The following is a 20477-nucleotide window of genomic DNA, read 5'->3' as shown; positions in this document are numbered from 1 at the left end:
GTCACCAGATCACCAAGCTGGTTGTGTATAAACACTGACTCGTGGCAAGCCTGGGATACAAAGTATAGCCTTTCCCAAACTTTTGGAAAAGGTTAAAGCTTTTTTTGCAGTCAGTTGCTCTGGAAACCCTTTCTCCTCCTACTGAACAGGTTTGAAAGTATCTTTCCCCTCTATTTTAAGACCCAGCGTGGTCTAAATATCCTCCTCTTCATTGCTTTCTCTGACAAGGAATCAGAAATGTAAGTTATTAGGGTGGAAACGCCCTTTGCCAATGCCCTTTCTGGCAATACTGGGGATCTAGATTAGTCAGCCATACAGTGGGCACCATACCCTCTTCACCTTGTGCCAATCCCAAGAGTAAAGCTTTGTGCCACAGAAAAGAAATCAAGGGAAGTTGTCCATAAAGAATTGGTGATTTCTTACCTGTCCTTGTTTTCGGTACAAAAGTTGCTGAGATTCTTTGGAATCTGAGATCTAGTAGATTTCCTTCCCAGAGGATCCGAGAGTTTAACAGGAACACAAAAGCCATGTAGTCTATGAGAGACCATTACTCATGTAGTGGGGAAAAAACACATCCGTTCCTGAAAAGTGGTCACCCAGCTTCTGCTTAGAAACTGCTACTAAAGGTGCATTCACCAGTTTCTCAGACTGTGGGGCTTTGTACCATAGCACTGTTCTACCTAACCTTTGAGTGGGTACTTGGTGTTTTGACCCAGGCTGAACAGAATCACGAAACGGACTCCTGGTCCACCCAAAACCTCCCTTTTTCATTTAGTTAATGTTAATTCCTGGCATTCACACCCAGAAAAGTCCCAGCAATAATCCTTCCCAGGTTTAAGTTCAAGAACAGACCTTATCAGTTCTTGGATAGTTGCCAGGCCGAGAGCTTCTAGTCGCAATGCTGTAAAAGGAAATACTTGGCAAAGAGTCTCTGTGAGGCACGAACTCGGATAAGCAAATCTTCACAATAATAAGTGAGCTAATTGTCTCCTGCAAACACCCTTTTGCTTCTATTTATCCCCCATGGGAGGGGCCATTCAGCGCCCACTTGTGCCTTTTCTTCCGAGTCGACCCCTGTTCCTTGGTTGTTCCCTTCTCCTGACAGGTCTGCACATAAACGCATCTGGAACAGGCTCCAGCTGTTCTTCTTCCCCACTTATCTCTGACTCTGAAGGCATCTGATAAATGTCAGGTGGCCCTGGCTCTCTCTCTGCCTCTGATGCAGACCGTCCATCAGAGCCTTCCCCAGACTCCAGGACTGATCTAAGTTCCTCCCTAACCTCCTCATTGTCCGAGTCTGCTGCCAGCTCTGCGGGCAGCTGGCAGGCCACAACACTTGGTGCTCTCTGAGCTTGGTTCTTTTCTTGAAGACATGTCATTACCCAAACTAGGTAACATCATCAGGGTTATGTTGACAGATGATGTTACCTAATTTGGGTAATGAAACATCTGCAAGAAAAGAACCAAGCTCAGAGAACACCGGGGACCCCAGCACCCCCATTTCAATCCTGAGCTACAAGTATTCTTCTTTATTGTTAATGTCAACTTTCCAGTTGGCTAATATGGAAAAAGAATCTCCTGGGACATCATTATTATTCCAACTTTACTGAATAAATCCACATCGGCACAGAAGAAGTGAAACCAACTCTGGGCTTCCTACGTAAAAGCATGCATGGTTCACCCCCCCTCCTTTTTCTCCATGGGCCACCCAGAGTCCATTATGTCCACCAATCCCTTCTGTTCATTTTATTATGGGAACTGGCTGGCCATGCTGGGACATCTGCTCAGGGTGTCCTTGAGGGGGGAGCAATGTTTCACGGGAACCAACGATGCTTGGATGCCATTCCCCCCCACCCTCGCATTCCAATCGACACCCACCTTCTATTCTTTGTCAAACTGCCAGCAAAGCAGAATATAGGTGAAAGTTCGAGTCAGTCTTGACAGGTGCCTAACTTTTAGACAACATCTTTGTTTAAACTTTGGGAATGCATGGTATCCTAAACCGCCTCTTAGTTGGCTGTGTGAAGCTATCCTATCTGGGGATTGGTTTATAAGTCTGTAATGTTATGCAACCCTAGGAAATTGAACTTAAACACACTACCATTCAGTTAGTCATTAGCAACCATGGCATGTGAACGCATATTTTGAACCAATTAGTCTGGTTGCTAACCTTTGTAGAATTAGAGAAAACATTGCACATCCCTTCAAGTGGCACTTGAAGAGGGCAGTCGTATCGTCTCCTAGTCATTTCTCCTCCAGGTGACAAAAGCTCTTCCAGCTTTTACTCATTGGATTTGATCTTTAGGCCTTCGGTGTATGTCTTGTCTTTCTTGGTAATATTATTAAGAAAGGACTGGTGTGTCACTGCCTCTGGACCAGAAGATTCTGATAAATTGATTCAAGTGTTGCCTTAAGATGTTGGAGCAAGGAGAAGAGAACGGGGATGACTTTCCAGACCAATTACTAGCTGGTATAAATAAATAAGTAAAAAGCCACCACAAGAAGAACGTGTGGTACATCCTATACACGCTCCATGCAGTATTTCTTGCTTTAGGAGGCATGACAGCATGCATTGTTATGCATTGCAATGATTTTGTCTCCACTTGACCTGGGAGTTCTAGATGCCTTGGAAACAACCCCTCAAAAGCCAACCATAGGGGTTTCGAAAAAGAAAGACCGGTTCGGAGGGAAAGGTTGCTATGCCTGTTGCACATTTCTAATGTCTTCTTGGGGCGGGGGCTAGCATCTTCTCCTGTAGGGCCATTCACTCCGTTTTCTTTAAGCTGAAGAATGAATCGGGGAGTGGCAGAGCCGAAGATAGGCATGGGAAAGAGAGGGAGGGAGGATCAAAGCCTTTCAAAGCCACTTTCGGGAGCCCCCCGGGGTACTCCCAATTTGAGGCCTGGTTCAACTGACCCAACGACCCAACGTGCTCAATTCCCACAGCCCCTTCCGCAGGGCCGCCGGCGCTCTCCATGGTGCTGAAAGCAAAACCCGCGGCGCGTGCGTTCGCCTCTGTCCAAAGTGCTGAAGCGAGAGCGCCGTTTCAGCCGTCAACCAACCCGCCTCTCTCTTTCTCCCTCCCCGCCACTCGCGCTAGCAGCAGTGACGTGGGCGAACGTGCAGGCGTCTCAGCCCCAAAGTCCCCGAGACGCCAGCTTGTCGAGGAGTGGGGGGGGTGGGGGAAGAAACCGAAGCGGGGAGGAGACAGCGAGCCAGCGCGCTTCCTTGGAGGCTGGCGGTTGTGTGTGTGTGTGTGTGTGTGTGTGTTTGTGAAAGATTGCGCTCGCGCGCCCCCGCGTTTTCTCAACCTACCTCTCTGGCATTCGTGGCAAATCAAGCAGTTCAACCGCCGCCACCACCGCCCCAGGAAAAAGGGGCTCGTCGTGTCATCCACCGGCTCCCGGTTTGCCTACCAGTTGCCGGCCCATGAGGTATTGTGGCAATGTTTGCGGTCTGGAGCAACGGTTTACTTCCATCCTAAATTGCCCCCGTCGATTATGGGCTGTATTGGCTCCAAAACCCCCATCGGTAAGGCTGGCTTCGTTGTTTGTGGGAAAGGGGGGTGGGGAGGAAGGTGGCTGCGTTTTCCCGTGGACCGGGACCAGCCACCCTAAGGACTGGGGGCGGGCGGGAAGAGGCTGGGTGCTCCCTTTGGAGAATGGGGTGGGGGTGGGGGTGGGGGCGGGAGGTGGTAGCAAGGAACCTGAACGACCTGAGGGGGATCTGTGCGTGTGTGTGTGTGTGTGTGTGTTTGTTTGTGGGCGGGATGCGCTCAGCCGAGCTCAGTTGGGTTTCCTGCTTCCTGCCTGGATCCTCCTGGCGTGGGTATAGCAGGTCTTGGACAGTGACTATTGCACGGTTGGCTTTCGCGGGACTGCATGGCCCCACACAGCTCCTCTCCGAGCAGTTCGTAGGTTGTTTTCTCCTTCCTTCGCTTTCTCCCTCTCCGCCCTCCCACCTCACCCGGCGTCGCCAGCTACGGCCCGAAGCCCGGCGCAATTAGCATGCTAGGGCAGGCTCGCGGTTGCCAAGGAACCGTTCTCCTTAGCAGACCTTCAGTCTCTTCGCCCCCCGCCCCCCCACGTCTCCCCAATATCAATTGCCATCCCAGAAGCAGGAAAAGGCGAAAGGAAGGGCGGGGATGAGGACGGGCGGAGAACCCCAGCCGATTAACGAGCTTCGTTAAACTCTTCTTTTCTACTCCGGCGTGCAAAAAAAAGAAAGGAAGAAGGAAGAAAGGGAGGTTTTGAATCGTACTTCCGAGCTGAGCTGAGGTCCTAGCCTAGCGTGGTTATTTTGTTGGCAACCAAGAGAGAGTTGGGCGGACGACAGCCGATTTTTCTCCAGTGAAAATAAAGGCATGCGAAAGAAAAGGTTGGCTTTGCAAGATGTGTGTATGTTATAAGTAAACCCCCCGGAAAGGGTCTGCTCTAACTCTGGCATTGTCTGGTGAAGGGAGTATCTATTCTATGCCAATTGGAAGTATTCTATGCAATTTCTTATTGTCATGTGCCTCCTAACTGATTAGACACCAACCTCCTTCTCTGGCTGCTCTGGAACCGAGAATAGCTGGTTCTTTTCTCTCAGGAGTTACCTCTGAGTTACTTGGAGTAACTCTACGCTGTTGACGTGTGTAGAATGAGCCCAGTAGAGTCTGAGAAACAGTTGCAGAAAGTTTGCCCGGGAGGTGAAGAAAGAAAACCTGTAGCGTTATACATGAGTGTTTACTTACACTTTAATATCCCATTCTTCAAACCCCCAAGCCGCCTTAGTGAGGCTTGCCGAAGGCATTAAAGATCACCGACATGCAGACAGATTGGATAATCCTTATGCAATTAATAAGGTAACCGAACAACAACAATATTAAAAAGCAGCCTAAGATCTAGAAGTCTTTAAAAAAAAACAAAGACATTGATTTTCTGTGTAAATCTCTTCTTAGTGACGGATTTCCAAATGGGGTGGGCAGCAAAGAGGACTTAAAGAATTTGGTTATGAGAACACCTTCTCAGTTATGAATGGAAAACCAGAGAGCGTGAAAGGTTTTAACAGGAGAGGCAAGTTTGGTGTAAAAGATCTTAATAGTGAGCGCTTCATTGAACTCAACAGCAACCATCCCTCAACATTTCTCATTTGAGAGAGAGAGAGAAAAAAAAAAAAACCTTCCCTTCAAGATTTTCTCCTCTAGTGGATTCATTTGTGCACATGCCCTTTGCAGCGTGTTCAAAGGCATCACCCAAATCCAGAGGAATTTCTTTCTTTCTGGATATTCAGTGGTTGATCCAGAAGAAAAGCACGGATTGTTTCCGTAGCTTGTTTATTGGCCATCGATGGCAACGTTCAGACAATTAGGCTAATCAGGTTGGTTCACAAGACCTACAGGCTGCGTCCACAAACCGTACCAAGCTTGCCTGTTTATTTTGATACGCAAGCGTACACATATCGCTCTTCCAAACCCACCGGTCTTACAGTGCAAGGTTAATTTTACTTTGGAGAAGGATGAGAGTAAGTGGCTTCTGCAAACCTAAACTGTTTAGTGACGAGGCCAGTTTGTGCATCCTTAAAATGGGTTCATTTAGGAATCAGGAGACGTGTCTGCAGCACGTCTATTTAATTCTAGGGGGGAAAAACACTCAGGTTAAATAGCATTCATCTGTGCTGCGTAGTTATCTGTCTCCGTGGACTAAAATACTGCCATCGTGGTTTAAGCTAGAGGATGGTTTTTCTAAGCTAGAGGACTGGTTTTGCAGTAGGTATTGGCATGTTTGTCAGTCTGTCTGTCAATAAGTTCTCTTGCACTCAGAAAGTTCCTTCTGCTTGGCATCACCCTGCCTATCTACATTCCTTGTATCCCTCTCTCTAATGCTATTTCTCCAGAATATCACTTGCCTCAGTGAGTTCCCCCCCAAATCGGTGTGTTCTCCCCATCAAACTAAGAAGGGGGTGGTGGTGGAGGAGAGAATGAGAACAGACCAAAGGGCAATTTTTTCCCCCACACAGAAATGAAATCAAATTACGGAAATCACAAGTACAAGACACAACTGACAACTGAGATTTCAGCAATGTCAGAGTTGGAAGGAACCTTGATGGAGGTTTCTAATCCAACCCCTTGTGCCCTGGGGGCACAGTGGTTAGAGTGCAGCACTGCGGGCTACTTCTGCTGACTGCTGGCTGCCTGCAAATTGGCAATTCAAATGTCACCAGGCTCAAGGTTGACTCAGCCTTCCATCCTTCCGAGGTCAGTAAAATCAGGACCCAGATTGTTGAGGACAAAAATGCTGCCCCTGTAAACTGCTTAGAGAGGGCTGTAAAAGCACTGTGAAGCAATATATAAATGCTACTGTTATTGCCCAAGTAGGAGACCCTGTCACTATTCCAGACAAGTGGCTGTCCGGTCTCTTTTTCTGGAGGCAAGCTGCTTTTTCACTGATTGTTCTCACTGTCAGGAAATTTCTCCCTAGTTCTAGGTTGCTTCTCTTCTTGACTAGTTTCCATCCGTTTTGTTTCCTTGTCTTGCCTTCTGGTGCTTTGGAAAATAAGTTGACTCCCTCTTCTTTGTGGCAGCCCCTCAAATATTGGAACCCTGCTACCGCGTCACTCCTTAGCCTTCTTTTCCCGAGATTAGACATACCCAAGAGCGATGATTCATCGAGGAGATGACTATCAACAGCTACTAGACGAGGTTTAGGATATCAGAGATGGTGTGCCTCTAAACCAGGGGTCTTCAAACTTGGCAAGCTTGAAGACTTGTGGACTTCAACTCCCAGAATTCCTCCTCTAGTCGTGTTAGCTCGGGAATTCTGGGAGTTTGAAGTCCACCAGTCTTAAACTTGCCAAGTGCGAAGACCCTTGCTCTAAACAGTGGTTTCTAGGATGGTCGATCTCATGCCCTACATGTGAACGTCCACAAAAATCTAGTCTGTCTTTGTAATTCATCAGATGCTAAGATTGGACAGTTCATGGCTCTTATGTTTTGATACTCAGGAGAAAAGATTCCTAACTTTGAGATCTTTTGAGATCTGAGCTTGGTTGTTTTCTTGCAGGTGTTTCATTACCAAATTAAGTAACATCACCAGCACTGATTGTGTTACCTAGTATGGTAATGAAAGGTCTGCAAGAAAGCGATAATAGCAATAGCACTTACTTATATACCACTTTATAGTGCTTCACAGCCCTCTATAAGCAGTTTACAGAGTCAGCCTCTAGCCCCCAACAATCTGGGCCCTCATTTTAGCCACCTCAGAAGGATGGAAGGCTGAGTCAACCTTGAGCCTGGTGGGATTCGAACTGCCAAGTTGCAGATCGATCTATCAGCAGAAGTAGTTTGCAGTACTGCCCTCTAACCACTGTGCCATAAAGCTCAGAGAGCACCCATAGACCCCACAGTTCAATCCCAGGCTATGAATATTCTCATTTATCAATTCCCAACTTGTTTCATACTTACATCCTGAATATCTCCGTGGTCAATCTTAGAAGGGATAGAAAAAAACTTCCAGCACTGGTCAGGAAATCTCTCTCTCTCTCTCAATCCAGTCCTTTTTTTTTTGAAAAATGAAGCTGCAGGCACTTCTCACTCTCCTCATGTGAGTTGGTGGATACCATAACAACTACTTCATGCACCATGAACGTGTCTGAGATGAGTAATACTGCAACCATTGTAAATACATAGCAGTGGCCAAGTGCCTGAATTTTGATCACATGATCGTGGAGATGTTGTAATTGGGTATTAACTGTAAGGACTGGTCATAAATCAATTCTTTCAGTGCCGTCGTAACTGAAAAGAGATTGTGAAACAAATGGTCACAAGTCAAGGACTGCCTGTCTGAGACCTGAATAGCGACATCACTCTATTGGGTGTCAATGTACGCTTGTCAATATTCTCCCTTTTGCATACAAGCGTGTTCTAGGCGAGAAAGGATGGGATTGCAAGCAGGCAAAGGACTCTGGGAATTGTAGTCCTTGCCCTACTGCAGGATGTCTAGTTGGGAAAAGCAGAACTGAGACACTGCGCTGGAACTACTGAGATATTGATCTGTATGGATGAATGTCAGGTTTATGCAAAGATCCTTTGGAATCTTTCTTCTTCTATAATATTCTACAATCCCATAATGGAACAAGCAAGACATATCCAAACCATGGCTATGATTAACTGTTACCATGTTTGCCCCCAAAATAAGACCCTGCCTTATATTTTTTTGACACCAAAAAAAGGCACCAGGTCTTATTTTTGGGGGAAGTATAAACCACTGACTCACCTCACTTGAGCACTTCACCCCTGACCTCCTTTTCATTGTCAGAGGCCTTCAAGAACTTCTTCTGTGGCTGGCAAGGCTTTCCCTGAAGGCCTCTTCAGACGGTAAGAGAGTTCCAGATCGATTCGGAGCTTTGTTATCAGCTACGGAGGCTTTCAGGAAAGCCTTGCCAGCTGCAGAAGAAATAGGCTGGCAAGGCAGGTGTCAAGGTGTGCGAGGCCTGGCTACAACTGTCCAAAGGTAAGTAGTCGGGCAGCTCCACCCCCAGATCCCTATCCTAGCTTAACTTTTACTCGTCCACTCTGGAATGGGTGGGATTTTAATTAGGGCTTATTTTGGGGGGGGGGGGTAGGGCTTATATTGGGTGCACATGTAAAAATCAAGCTAGGACTTACTTTCAGGGTAGGTGGAAACAGAGTATTGTTATGTTTCCTTCTTTCAACTTTAAAACCATTACAGTTAACATTTCTTGAAAGAAGAAATTTCTTTCTTTCTTTCTTTCTTTCTTTCTTTCTTTCTTTCTTTCTTTCTTTCTTTCTTTCTTTCTTTCTTTCTTTCTTTCTTTCTTTCTTTCTTTCTTTTGAATATATAATGAACAGAATAGCCATAGCTATACAAGAGAGTTATGGGGGTAGGTTCACTTCATATGTCCAGCTCTTTAAAGGAACCTAATTTATTATAGGGAGGTGGAGAGGCGGGGGGAGGAAAATATGGTAAAGGCAACAAACCACTTCTCTGTACTAAACTACAGAAAGAGGGAATAACAAAAGGAACGGAAAACAAGAAAACCCTAGAAAAGAAAGAAAGAAAATTTGCTTTAAAAAAACAAACAAACCCAAAAATCCCCAACAAGCCAAAAACACACAATAGTGTGTGTGTGTGTGTGTGTGTGTGTGTGTGTATCAAATAGGATGGCACAAAGGCAGACAGGGAGGAAAATAAGAAAGATTAGGCTACTGAATAAGAGGTTGTCCTTGACTTAGAATACTTGTTTTGTTTAATGACCGTTCAACGTTACCATGACATTGAAAAAAGTAACTTGTGACCATTTTTCGCACTTTTTTTTTTTTTAGAGTAGAATAGAATTCTTTTATTGGCCAAGTGTGGTTGGACACACAAGGAATTTGTCTTGGTGCAAATGCTCTCAGTGTACATAAAAGAAAAGATACATTTGTCAAGAATCACAAGGTGCAATACTTAATAATAGTCATAGGGTAGAATAAGCAATCAAATCATACTAGGAAACAGTCAATATAAATCGCAAAGTTACAAGCGACAAAGTTAGAGTCATACAGTCCCAAGTGGGAGGGGATGGGTGATAAGGAGTTGTAGCACGCCCATGGTCATGTGATCAAACACCAGATGTTTGACTCATATTTATGACTGCTGGGGGGGGTCACCTTTTGTGGCCTTCTGACAAAGTTAGCAGGAAAAGTGACATTCCCTTAGCAACCACATTACTAGCAGCCGCTGTGAGAAACAACTGCGGCAAGAAAGGTCATTAAAATGGGGCAGAACTCCCTTAACAACCGTTGTGCTTGGCCAACAGAAAGGTTGGGCTCCATTCATGGTCATAAGGCGAGGACTACCTGGACGTATACTTTCTTCCCTTTCAGCCGTTCAATTCCATTTTAGAGCAAGGAATTGAACCTAGGACCACAACAGAACAGCAATAGAACTTAAGACTTATATACCGCTTCATAGTCCTTTACATCCTTCTCTAAGCAGTTTACAGTTGAAAGCAGAGGTCCCCAAACTTGGCAACTTTGAGACTTGTGGACTTCAACTCCCAGAATTCCTCAGCCAGCAAAGGAATTTACAGAATAACAGAGCTGGAAGGGACCTTGTAGATCATCTAGCCCAACTCTCCACCCAAGCAGGAGACCCTACACCATTTCTGACAGTCCAATCTCTTCTTGAAAGCCTCCAGTGATGAAGCTCCCACAACCTCTTTTCCATTGGTTGGTTGTTCTCACTGTCAGAAAGTTTCTCCTCATTTCCAGGGTCCTCCTTGATCAGTTTCCATCCATTATTCCTTGTCTGGCCTTCGGGTGCTTTGGAAAATAGCTCGACCCCTTCCTCCTCTCTGGGGCAGCCCCTCAAATATTGGAAGACTGCTCTCATGTCTCCCCTGGTCCTTCTCTCCGGCGGCTTTCAAGAAGAGACTGGACTGCCATTTGTCAGAAATAGTGTAGGGTCTCTTACTTAGGTGTGTGTGTGTGTGTGTGGATGGACTAGATGACCTACAAGGTCCCTTCCATCTCTGGTAATCTGTTAAAAACCTGTTAAAGATTTAAGAAAAACTCCTGCAGATCTTGATAGAATTGACATCCAAGAAATACGGACTCTGTCAATTGAAAAAATTTTAGTCCACCCATATCAACCTTGGAAACTTCAGGCAGTCCTTTACTTATGACTACTTAACGTTGCTAAGAAAGACTGTTGTTTAGTGAGTTTTGCCCCATGCCACGATCTTTCTTGCCACCGCTGTTGAGTGAATCACTGCAGTTGAGTTAGTAACACGGTTGTTAAGTGAATCTGGCTTCCACTTTGACTTTGTTCATCAGACGGTCGCAAAAGGGGAATCACGTGTCCCTGGGACACCGCAACCATCATAAGTATGAGTCAGTTGCCCAGTGTCTGAATACTGATCATGTGATCGTGGGGAGGCTGCAACAGTTGTGTGTGTGTGTGAAAAAAGACCACAAGTCACTTTTTTCAGTGCCGTTGTAACTTTGAACGAGCCAACCTCGAGAGCCTGTGGAACTCCTTGCCAAAGGAAACAAGCTTAACTTTCACGCTGACTTTTTTTGCCAAAAGACAAAGAACATTTTATTTAATCAGACTTTTGACTTCCAGACTGACTTTTCTGCCGAGATGGGGTGCTTTGTTTGTTCCTTGATTTTTTTGTTGTTGTTGTTAATGGGTTTTAACTGCTTCCAATTCATTGCATTTTATGTTTGAATGAGTGAAAATAGAATATAAATATGTTCCAGACTTTTGCTTTAAAATAGATTTGGAATGTTGTTGTCGCGTCTTAAGCAGAAAAGTACTCGATATTTAAATGACCTGAGGCCATTTGACTGAGTTGCTTGTCCCGAATGCCTTTTATATATCAATGAATCTATATATATAAAAGCGAAATACCCTTCATGCATCATCACAAAATCTCCAGGACTGTAAAAACCTATCAACTTGAAATTTGGCACCTATGTTCCTCTTGGCTTCTAGGTGCTACTAAGAAAGGATTTTTTTCAAAATCAGAGCACTAGTATTTCCTATATTATTATTGTTATTAACACGCTCTGATGCTAAGGAGTTCTACCACTCCTCCCCACCTGAAAAGAAATCTCTTCCAAATGCAAAACATAAGCAGAGGAGAGAAGTTTCAGTTTCACAGCACCAAGCAGCTTTAGTACAGAACAGTTTTATTTTATTTTATTTATTTGTCAATCGCTTACAAAATAATAGATGTAAGTATAAACATGAGTAAGAATACAGGAAATAGGTACAAATAAATGGGGACAATAGGACAGGGACGGGAGGCACGATGGTGCACTTATGCACCCCCCTTGAGCTGAGTTGAGCTAAGCCATGTCCAGCATCTTTGCTGTCTCCTTCTTGCTCACACAGCACATACTATTTCAGTTTCCAAACAGCCCTCAGCTCTCACACACTGACAGGACACTAGCCAGATGAATGCCGATGGATGCTGGTAGACAGAGGCAGAATTTTACCCCCTTATTTTCCTCCCCCAAAACTAAGCCCAACCACATAGTTTCGTAGCAAAGCACAGGTATTGAGCTAGTATCTTTTATGCATTAAGCTTCTTAATATAGCTTATCTTTGTTTGGATCAGATAAAGGCAGGGCTGGGATCCTATCAGTTCGCACTTATTCGCTAGAACCGGTTGTTAACATTCTAAGCAGTTTGGAGAATCGGTTGTTAGAAGATATTACTGGCCTAATCCTGTAAGGAAGGCAGGAAGGAAACATTCTGGTGTTGCTTACAGAAACTGCCTCTCCGTTAACCCTTATTACATTCTTGGCAGGACTAGACTTCCTGTCTCAGGAACCTCTCTAGAGGTTTTCCTCCTTTGCTGGTACTTTGCTTGTGTGAAGTGACCATTCAAAGTTACAATGGCACTGAAAAAAGTGACTTATGATCATTTTTCATGCTTACGACTGTTGCAGCATCCCCACAGTCATGAGAGGCCAGGCAAGGAGAGGCGTGCCTCAATGTGAGTGATATTGAGTTGGCCACGCCCAGCCAAAAACATGACCACCAAGCCATGTCCACCCAGTCACATGACCACCAAGCCACACCCACCACCTAAGCCACGCCCCCAGAACCGTTTGTTAAAAATTTTGAATCCCACCCCTAGATAAAGGTAATGATGGTGACATCCTGGGGAGGAGATAAATGATATTCATTTAATATCTTACCCCAATTAAGAAATTAATCCACTGGCACAATGCCCTGATAGAGTCCCCAGGGCAAGTAGAATTTGCCCAACACATTAAACCCACAAAATCTAGCCAAGCTTTAGTGAGAATACACTCATTAGATCTATAACAGTCCTGGTTAAGCATTTTATGAGTACATAACACAGAATGCATGCTACTGAATGTACACCAGAGGCACATTCTCAAGCAGCGACTTTTCAGTCTGAAATACTCACGCTATTTTGGTTTAATCAGAAAAATGCACATCAGCTGAATTACCCCTGGTGTTTATTTCCTAGGGAAAAAAATGTTTTAGATTGCAACAGGAAAACTGGCAGATCTATGCAGGCTTAATTGGCGGGTCAGCATAACAAAATTTAGCAGATTTTACTTTGTGATAAATACAGGATTGGGCCGTAAGCCCAGGCTCTGATGCCGTAATAAGGATTAAATGTCTTCTGGAGGATTTATTCGGTTAAGACTGCTGCCAAAGATGCATTTTCTGTATCCTAGCATGCTTGTTTTCAACCAGGACAAAGAAGTTAAAAAAAAACCTTGCTGGAGAGTTGATCAGTCATTTAAAAAAAAAAAAATTCAAACGCTTTAGCATTTTCTGTTTTTTTTTTTTTAAAAAAAGTGGAATCCGCGCTGTCTCCCTTTTTTTTTTCCTTCCAAAATTGGAAATTAAAGCGGGGAGAAATATGCTCATTTTGTGCCAGCAGGAAACAGTTTGCTTACTTCGATGCAGGAAATAAAACCTGGCGGGGCAAGAGAGGATTTCTGCCAACCGGCACAGGAGCTGGAAAGTAGCGCAGACGCTTAGCAAGGAAACTGGCTTGCTTGCTTGGAAAGCAGCGCTGCGTCTGTAGGCTTTCCAACGCTCTTTTTAGGACGGAAATCTCGAGGCGGATTTGCAGGTGGAGGGAAGTCTGCTATGCTCCTCACGTAGCCGGATGGAGCTGAAGAAGATCCTGCAGCTCAGATTTCCTGGCCCAGAAACTTTTGGCGCATTGTAATCTGTGCCCCGGGGGACCCAGTGGCTCAGTGGCTAAGACGCTGAGCTTGCCGATCAGAAAAGGTCAGCATTTCGGCCGTTCGAATCCCCAGCGCCACGTAACAGAGTGAGCTCCCGTGACTTGTCCCAGCTTCTGCCAACCAAGCAGTTCGAAAGCCTGTAAAAAATGCAAGTAGAAAAATAGGAACCACCTTTGGTGGGAAAGTAACAGTGTTCCGTGTGCCTTCGGGCGTTTAATCATGCCGGCCACATGACCATGGAGATGTCTTTGGACAGCGCTGGCTCATTGGCTTTGTCATGGAGATGAGCACTGCCCCCTAGAGCCGGAAATGACTAGCATGTATGTATGTGCGAGGAGGAATCTTTACCTTTACCTTAATGTGTGCATTAGGGGGTGACAGGAGAACAGTCCTCCAATATTTGAGGGGGGCTGTCACAGGAAGGAGGAGGGCCAACCTATTTCCAAAGCAGGGGTTGGCAACCTTTTGGACCTCAGGGACCACCAAACTCATAATTTTAAATCCCAGGGACCAGTAATATGAATTTTGACTGACGGTGACTTGCTGACATTGATGGGAGAGAGAGAGAGAGAGAGAGAAAGAGAGAAAGAGAGGGAGAGATCTGATCTAACCCCCCCCTCTCTCTCTCTCTCTCTCACACACACACACACACACACACACACACACACACACAAACACAGAGAGGCAGGAGTGGGATTCGAATTTCTTAACAACCGGTTCTGTGGGCATGGCCTAATTTGTGAGGGTGGCTCAGTGGTCATGTGACTGGCTGGACATGGCTTGTATGTAAATACTATAAATATTGATGTAAATATTGAATTTTTTTTTTAATAACAAAAAGAGCAATTTTTACCCAAAATCGGGCAAAGCAAGCAGGCAGGCAGATTGAGTTGCTCACAGAATCACAGATTCACTTAGAGATCTGTGTTTCTGCCATCGGCTACCTGGGTCTGCACTGAATAATAGATGCTTCAGTCCTAAGGGAGGTTCGGTTCTGCTTAAAAGCAGAGCTGAAGATCTAAGGATTAGCTAGAAAGCAAGAAATCCAACCATTTTCTGCTTTCTAGCTAATCTAAATCTCCCAACACAGCAGAACAGCTGATGGTCAGGGGGGTGGGAAAAAAGGAAAAATAGCAACTTAGCAGGCAAGTTTGCCAGGTAAGGAGTCAGTGGGCGAGGAGGGTTCCTGCTGGTCAGGTGCGTGGCACAGCCTTGTGTTCCCACACAGCCTGAATGAATTGCTTTGGGGGTGTGTGTGCTCTGGGGTTGACATTTCTCTGCGGACCATCAACATTTTCTCGTGAACCACCAGTGGGCCATGGACCACCAGTTGGCGACCACTGCTCCAAAGCACCTGAAGGCAGGACAAGAGGCAATGGATGGAAACTGTGCAAAGAGAGAACCAACCTAGAACTCAGGAGAAATTTCCTGAGAGTGAGGGGAAAAATTAACCAGTGGAACAACTTGTCTCCTGAAGTTGTGGGTTGCTGCATTGCTGGAAGTTTTCCAGAAGAGTTTGGAGAGCCATTTGTCTGGAATAGTTTAGGTCTCCTGCCTGAGCAGGGAGGTTGGGCTAGAAGACCTTTAAGGTCCCTTCCAATTCTGTTGCCCCAAAGGTGCTTTTGTTTTTCAAGAGGCAACTGAACTTTTCTTTCAAAGACATTTCGCTTCTCATCCAAGAAGCTTCTTCAGCTCTGACTGGATGGTGGGGAATGGGAGGATTTATACCCCCTTGCAGGCAGCTGGTTATTTGCATCCTTTTTAGAGTGTCGTTGAGGCACTTGGAAGCTCATCTGTGTCATCAGATCACCCGAGGGGTGCAAAGGTGAGCCTGATGACACAGTTAAACCTCCAGGTAACCTTAACGACCCACTAAAAGAATGCCAGGAGTCTGCAAGCGGTATAAATCCTCCCAGTCAGAGCTGAAGAAGCTTCTTGGATGAGAAGTGAAACGACTTCAAAAGAAAAAACCAGAAAGTCCAGTTGCCTCCTGAAAAAGAAAAAAGCACCTTTGGGATAACAATAACCTGGATGACTGAAAATCTCCATAGATACTTCCAATTCTGTTATTCTATATTCTGCATTGCGGACATATGTATTTCATTTTCAAGAAATATAGTAGTCTTATAGTTAGTCTCCTCATCTACATGCATCATTTTATTTTTTGGGGTAAAAATAACAGAAAAAAATTGCTGACAGCTCTCCTCTGCTGAAGCCTTGATGAATAGGTTTATTAGAACTACATAATTGTTCATTTGCAACACATTTTTCAGTGCCACTGTAACCTTGAACGAGCCGTCCTCAAGAGCTTGTGGAACTCCTTGCCAAAGGAAACAAGCTTAACTTTCACGATGGCTTTCTGCCAAAACACAACAATTGTAGGGCAGTTTCACTGGGCTTTCTGGAGCAAAGTGGGCCTGGCTATCCTGGGAATGACAGCTCCTAAATCAGAGGCAGGTAACTATGGCAACTTTGTGGCCTGTGGACTTCAACTCCCAGAATTCCTGAGCTAGCATGGCTGGCTCAGGAATTCTGGGAGTTGAAGCCCACAGGTCTTAAAGCTGCCATATTTTTCCACCCCTTTCCTAGATTGTAGCCTGGTTCTTCTTAGTCGGGAGTCACGCTTGGTGTGTTTTGATTGGTGGAATCATTGCTTTGAACGGCGAACCAAAGTTAACGATGTATGAAGCCAATGTTTGATCCTGAGTCCAGTTCACGATGCCATCCAGCCCATCCCCATCTGGTTAGCTCAAAACAAAAAACAAAAAAAAAACCCACCACTCCATCAAAGCTTGGATGGATTTTTGCAAGATATCCATTCTGGGTGAAGATGCCAGCTTTGCACAGGGCATTCTCTTCTCTTTTGGCCCAATAGTTGGACAGCCAAAGGAGGCCCTCAGAACGAGCTGGCAAAGTTGTTGGCTCCTTGAGATCGAGATTTAGTGAGGCACTTTATTTATTTATTTAACGTATGGCAAATACATGGTCTTATACTTTAGTTTTAGTTTAGTTTACTTTATTGTCACTGCACCTCGTCCAACGAAATCAGACACCATCTTCAGTGCACGTCCTGACCGTGACCATGAAAATAAACACAAACACACATCTTTCACCCTCCACACATTGAACCGAAAACCACCGACACCGTGTTTCAAATGTTAATGTCCAGACCCCCGATGGTGGGATTCAAATATTTTTACTACTGGTTCTGTGGGCATGGCTTGGTGGAACTGGGCCTGGCTAGTCTAGGGAAGAGAAGGACCAGGGGAGACAGGATAGCAGTCTTCCAATATTTGACGGGCTGCCACAGAGAGGAGGAAGGGGCCAAGCTATTTTCTAAAGCGCTTGTAGGCAAGACAAGGAATAATGGATGGAAACTGAACAAGGAGAGATTTAACCTGGAAATAAGGAGAAACTTTCTGACAGTGAGAGCAGTCAACCCAATGGAACAGAAATTGCCTCGGGAAGTTGTGGGAGCTTCATCACGGGAAGCTTTCAAGAAGAGACTAGACTGCCATCTGTCAGAAATGGTGTAGGCTCTCCTGCTTGGGCAGGGGGTTGGACTAGATGACCTCCCAGGTCCCTTCCAACTCTGTTAAACTGTAATCCCAATTGAAGACGTGGCGTCAATTTGGGGAGGGGAGAACTTCTATTTTCAACCTCTTGGGGGTTGGCTTTCTCCGAGTGCCACAAGCCCCTCCAGATGATGGGGGGGGTTTCCCGGCATCTGACTGGTTGCTGACAATCGGGACAAGAGAAAGCTTTGCCTTCCGGCACCCTCTGTCCGAATCCATTAGCTTCTCCAAGATGTCCTCTTCTCTCCGTCAACGTCGAAGTCGCTCAGCTTGTTAAAAAAAAAAAAAAAAAGGCTTTTGTTTTGGATTAGCTCTTTTTTCGTTTGCTTCACTTGTCGGCGAGGAGCCAAACAACGCATGCATCAGTTCCGCACAATCGAGCGCTTTCAATATTGTCCTGCCGTCATATAAATAAATATCTCCCGATTGGAAAGGCTTGAGGTGGATGCAATTCTCAAGAGCCATTGCATTGGGCAGCCCTCAAAGCTTTTATACAGGGGGTTTTGTTTTGTTTTTTTGCACCTTTAATTAAAACCCTCCCCTTTATAGTCCCTGCCTCTTACATGCTTCCCTGCCTGCGTTCACATAATACGTTTAATGAGATCGGGTCAACATGGAGTAGCTTCATTTGTATAATTGGCTAAGCAGAGTTCGCTGTTATCCAGCATATCGTGCAACAATCCCAGAAAAGGGAGAAATTCAATAATCAGGTTTAAGCACGTTGCACGATTACAATCTACGGATTACGTCTGGTGTTGAAGTCGCAAATCGCTTCCTATTTATGCATTCAATAATCTCCCTTGATCACCTCAGTTTCTTTCTTTTTTTTTCTTTGTTTGGTTCCGTTGGAAAGACTTTTTTGTTGGTAAAATTTGTTTTATTTTTTTAACAACAAACATAAACATAAAACAACAAACAAAACCTTCTTTCAATTGTAGAATGTGTCGGTTGGTACATATTTCTTGTGCATAATATCTATAGCCTTCCCCTCTTAGATTTAAATTGATATTCAAATTATATTAATCAACTTTCCATGTCATGTTATGTTAAATCCCAGAAAAGGGAGAAATTCAATAATCAGGTTTAAGCACGTTGGGCGATTACAATCTACGGATTACGTCTAATGTTGAAGTAGCAAATCGCTTCCTATTTATGCATTCAATAATCTCCCTTGATCATCTCGGTTTCTTTCTTTTTTCTTTTGGTTCTGTTGGGAAGATTTTGCTGTTGTTGTTGTTTACTTCTTTGGGGAAAAAAAAAATAAGAGAGAAAAACGGAATTATTTTCTCCTCCAAAACAATAACGCAGCTTTGAGGCAATTCAGGGAAGTTATTCCTTCACCACCAAAGGCCCAGCCCTGATCGATAAGAAGTAAATGAAAAAAAAAAATCCCAATTAAGTGTCAAAAAGGATGTTTTGCAGAATTTAAACAAACTCTGCACTAATTGTTCCAGAACGAGCATTACCACGGAGCACTGGGGACACAAATCTGAATATTTTATTTTTATTACCTTTATTGTCAGAGTACAACGTGTGTACAATGAGATTGGCTGAGCCTCCCTTCGTGCACCACATACAACACAAATCTATCATATTATGTTGACATGAAGTTATTTTCCGTTCAGATGTCTGACAGCCCAAGGGGAGAAAGTGTTCTTCAGCCTGTTGGTGCGGCTGGCTAAGCTTCTATCTCCTACCCAATGGTAGGAGAGTGAAGAAGTGCTGACCAGGGTGTGAGTTGTCCCTGAGGATTTTCTTCCCTCTTTTAAGGCAGCAAGCCCTAGCTGCTGTGGTTCGCCGGCAGCAGGTTCGCCGGCTGAGGTCTCGGAGAGTGATAAGACCGAGCCTTGTCAAGGCTGCCAAGAACACTAGATAAAGTTACTAAGACATATTTCAAACACAAAGAGTCTCCAAACACCAGCCAAGATATTCTGAACGTCCACAAGGCTTGAGTGCAAAAACTTCTTTGCTTCCTGCAAAGAACTCCGGTTTCTCAGCTGGCTTTTATCTCTTGAGGGAGAGGCCATCACCTTGCAGCCTTACTCCTGAGTCGCCCGTGCTGCTTGCAGCAGCTCTTTCTTTCGAGCAGCCCTGTGTGCACACGTGCTGGGCACAGGCTCCTCGGGGGCCTCTTCATCACAGCTGCCAGCCTCCACAATCTCCGAAGGCAGCATTCCACTCCCTGATGGTCCTGGCCTCATCCCTGCATCACACACAGGACCCTCGTGTGAGTCCTCACTCTCCAAGACCTCAGCCATCCACACCTGCTGCCGGTGAACCACAACAGATACTCTTTATGGTGTCCACCCCGGTGCGGGCTTTCCCACGTCCCAAAGTTGCAGGGAAAACTGACTTCTGAGGTCTCATCCTGGTTGTTCGTTCTTGCATCGCTTCGAGCTCCTTGCAGCTTCTAAAGCGCAGCACAACCCACTCCGCAGCCCTATCAAAAGGAAATCCAAAGCCACTCTGTAGAAGACCTGCTGGGGTCTCCATTTCCCCAGTGAGGGTCATGGGTCCAAAAGGCCTTTCAGCCTTTGGATCTTAGGGGAGTTAAAACACTGTTTCCCCATCATTTAAGACTCTGCAGTATGTTTAGAGCAGAGCAGCTGTGCAGCTGTGTAGTGGTGGCGGAAATTGGCTGGGCCCTTGGTGACTTTCTCTGGAATTGTGCACGTTGTGATGTCCCCTCCTCCCTCCTCCCCTCAAATAGAAAACCCCCAGTTTCTTTGGGTTTTTGGGATGCTTTGCAGAAGGGGTTTATTCTGAATGGGATGGTCTACAAGTTAAAACAAGAAAGGAAATCTACAGCATGGAGCCCCAAAACTCTAGCGAAAACTGAAGCATTGCTATTATCCTTCTCTTCTTTCCTATCATAACCTTCTCTTACGGTGCCTTATGATTTATTGTTTTGTTCTTTGGATCTTATGATTTATGATCGCATCTTATAATTTATGATTTATCACTTCGTTGTTTGTATGCGCACTCAGAGCTTATGCATCAGAGAAGTGAAGTGAAGAGAAAAGAAAATAGAATAGATTAGAGAATAGAATGGTAGTCTGTTCTATTCTCTAATCTATTTATTTATTTTATTTGGTTTGTCAAATGCTTACAAGATAATAAGTATAAGTAAAAACATAGTTATGAATACATGGATACGTATAAGAAAAATA

General features: G+C 44.9%; 1 protein-coding gene across 2 annotated transcripts in view; it reads left to right on the top strand.

Moving 5' to 3' along the window:
- The first annotated feature begins 3203 nt into the window (after positions 1–3203).
- The window catches only part of FAM131A (family with sequence similarity 131 member A), a 93763-nt gene continuing 76489 nt past the window's right edge, over positions 3204–20477 (top strand). Inside the window, exon 1 of one of the 2 annotated variants that reach the window (XM_026718892.2) lies at positions 3204–3531. In XM_026718892.2, coding sequence (XP_026574677.1) covers positions 3501–3531 — 31 coding nt within the window. In that variant the 5' untranslated portion in view covers positions 3204–3500. The remainder of the gene's footprint in view (positions 3532–20477) is intronic. The other variant, XM_087933611.1, reaches the window with a different exon arrangement.

The sequence above is a fragment of the Pseudonaja textilis genome, chromosome 4 (assembly GCF_049901715.1).
Source record: "Pseudonaja textilis isolate UNSWEBS1 chromosome 4, rPseTex1.2, whole genome shotgun sequence".
NCBI classification, from domain to species: Eukaryota; Metazoa; Chordata; class Lepidosauria; order Squamata; family Elapidae; genus Pseudonaja; species Pseudonaja textilis.
This window is presented reverse-complemented; position numbering and strand designations above follow the sequence as displayed.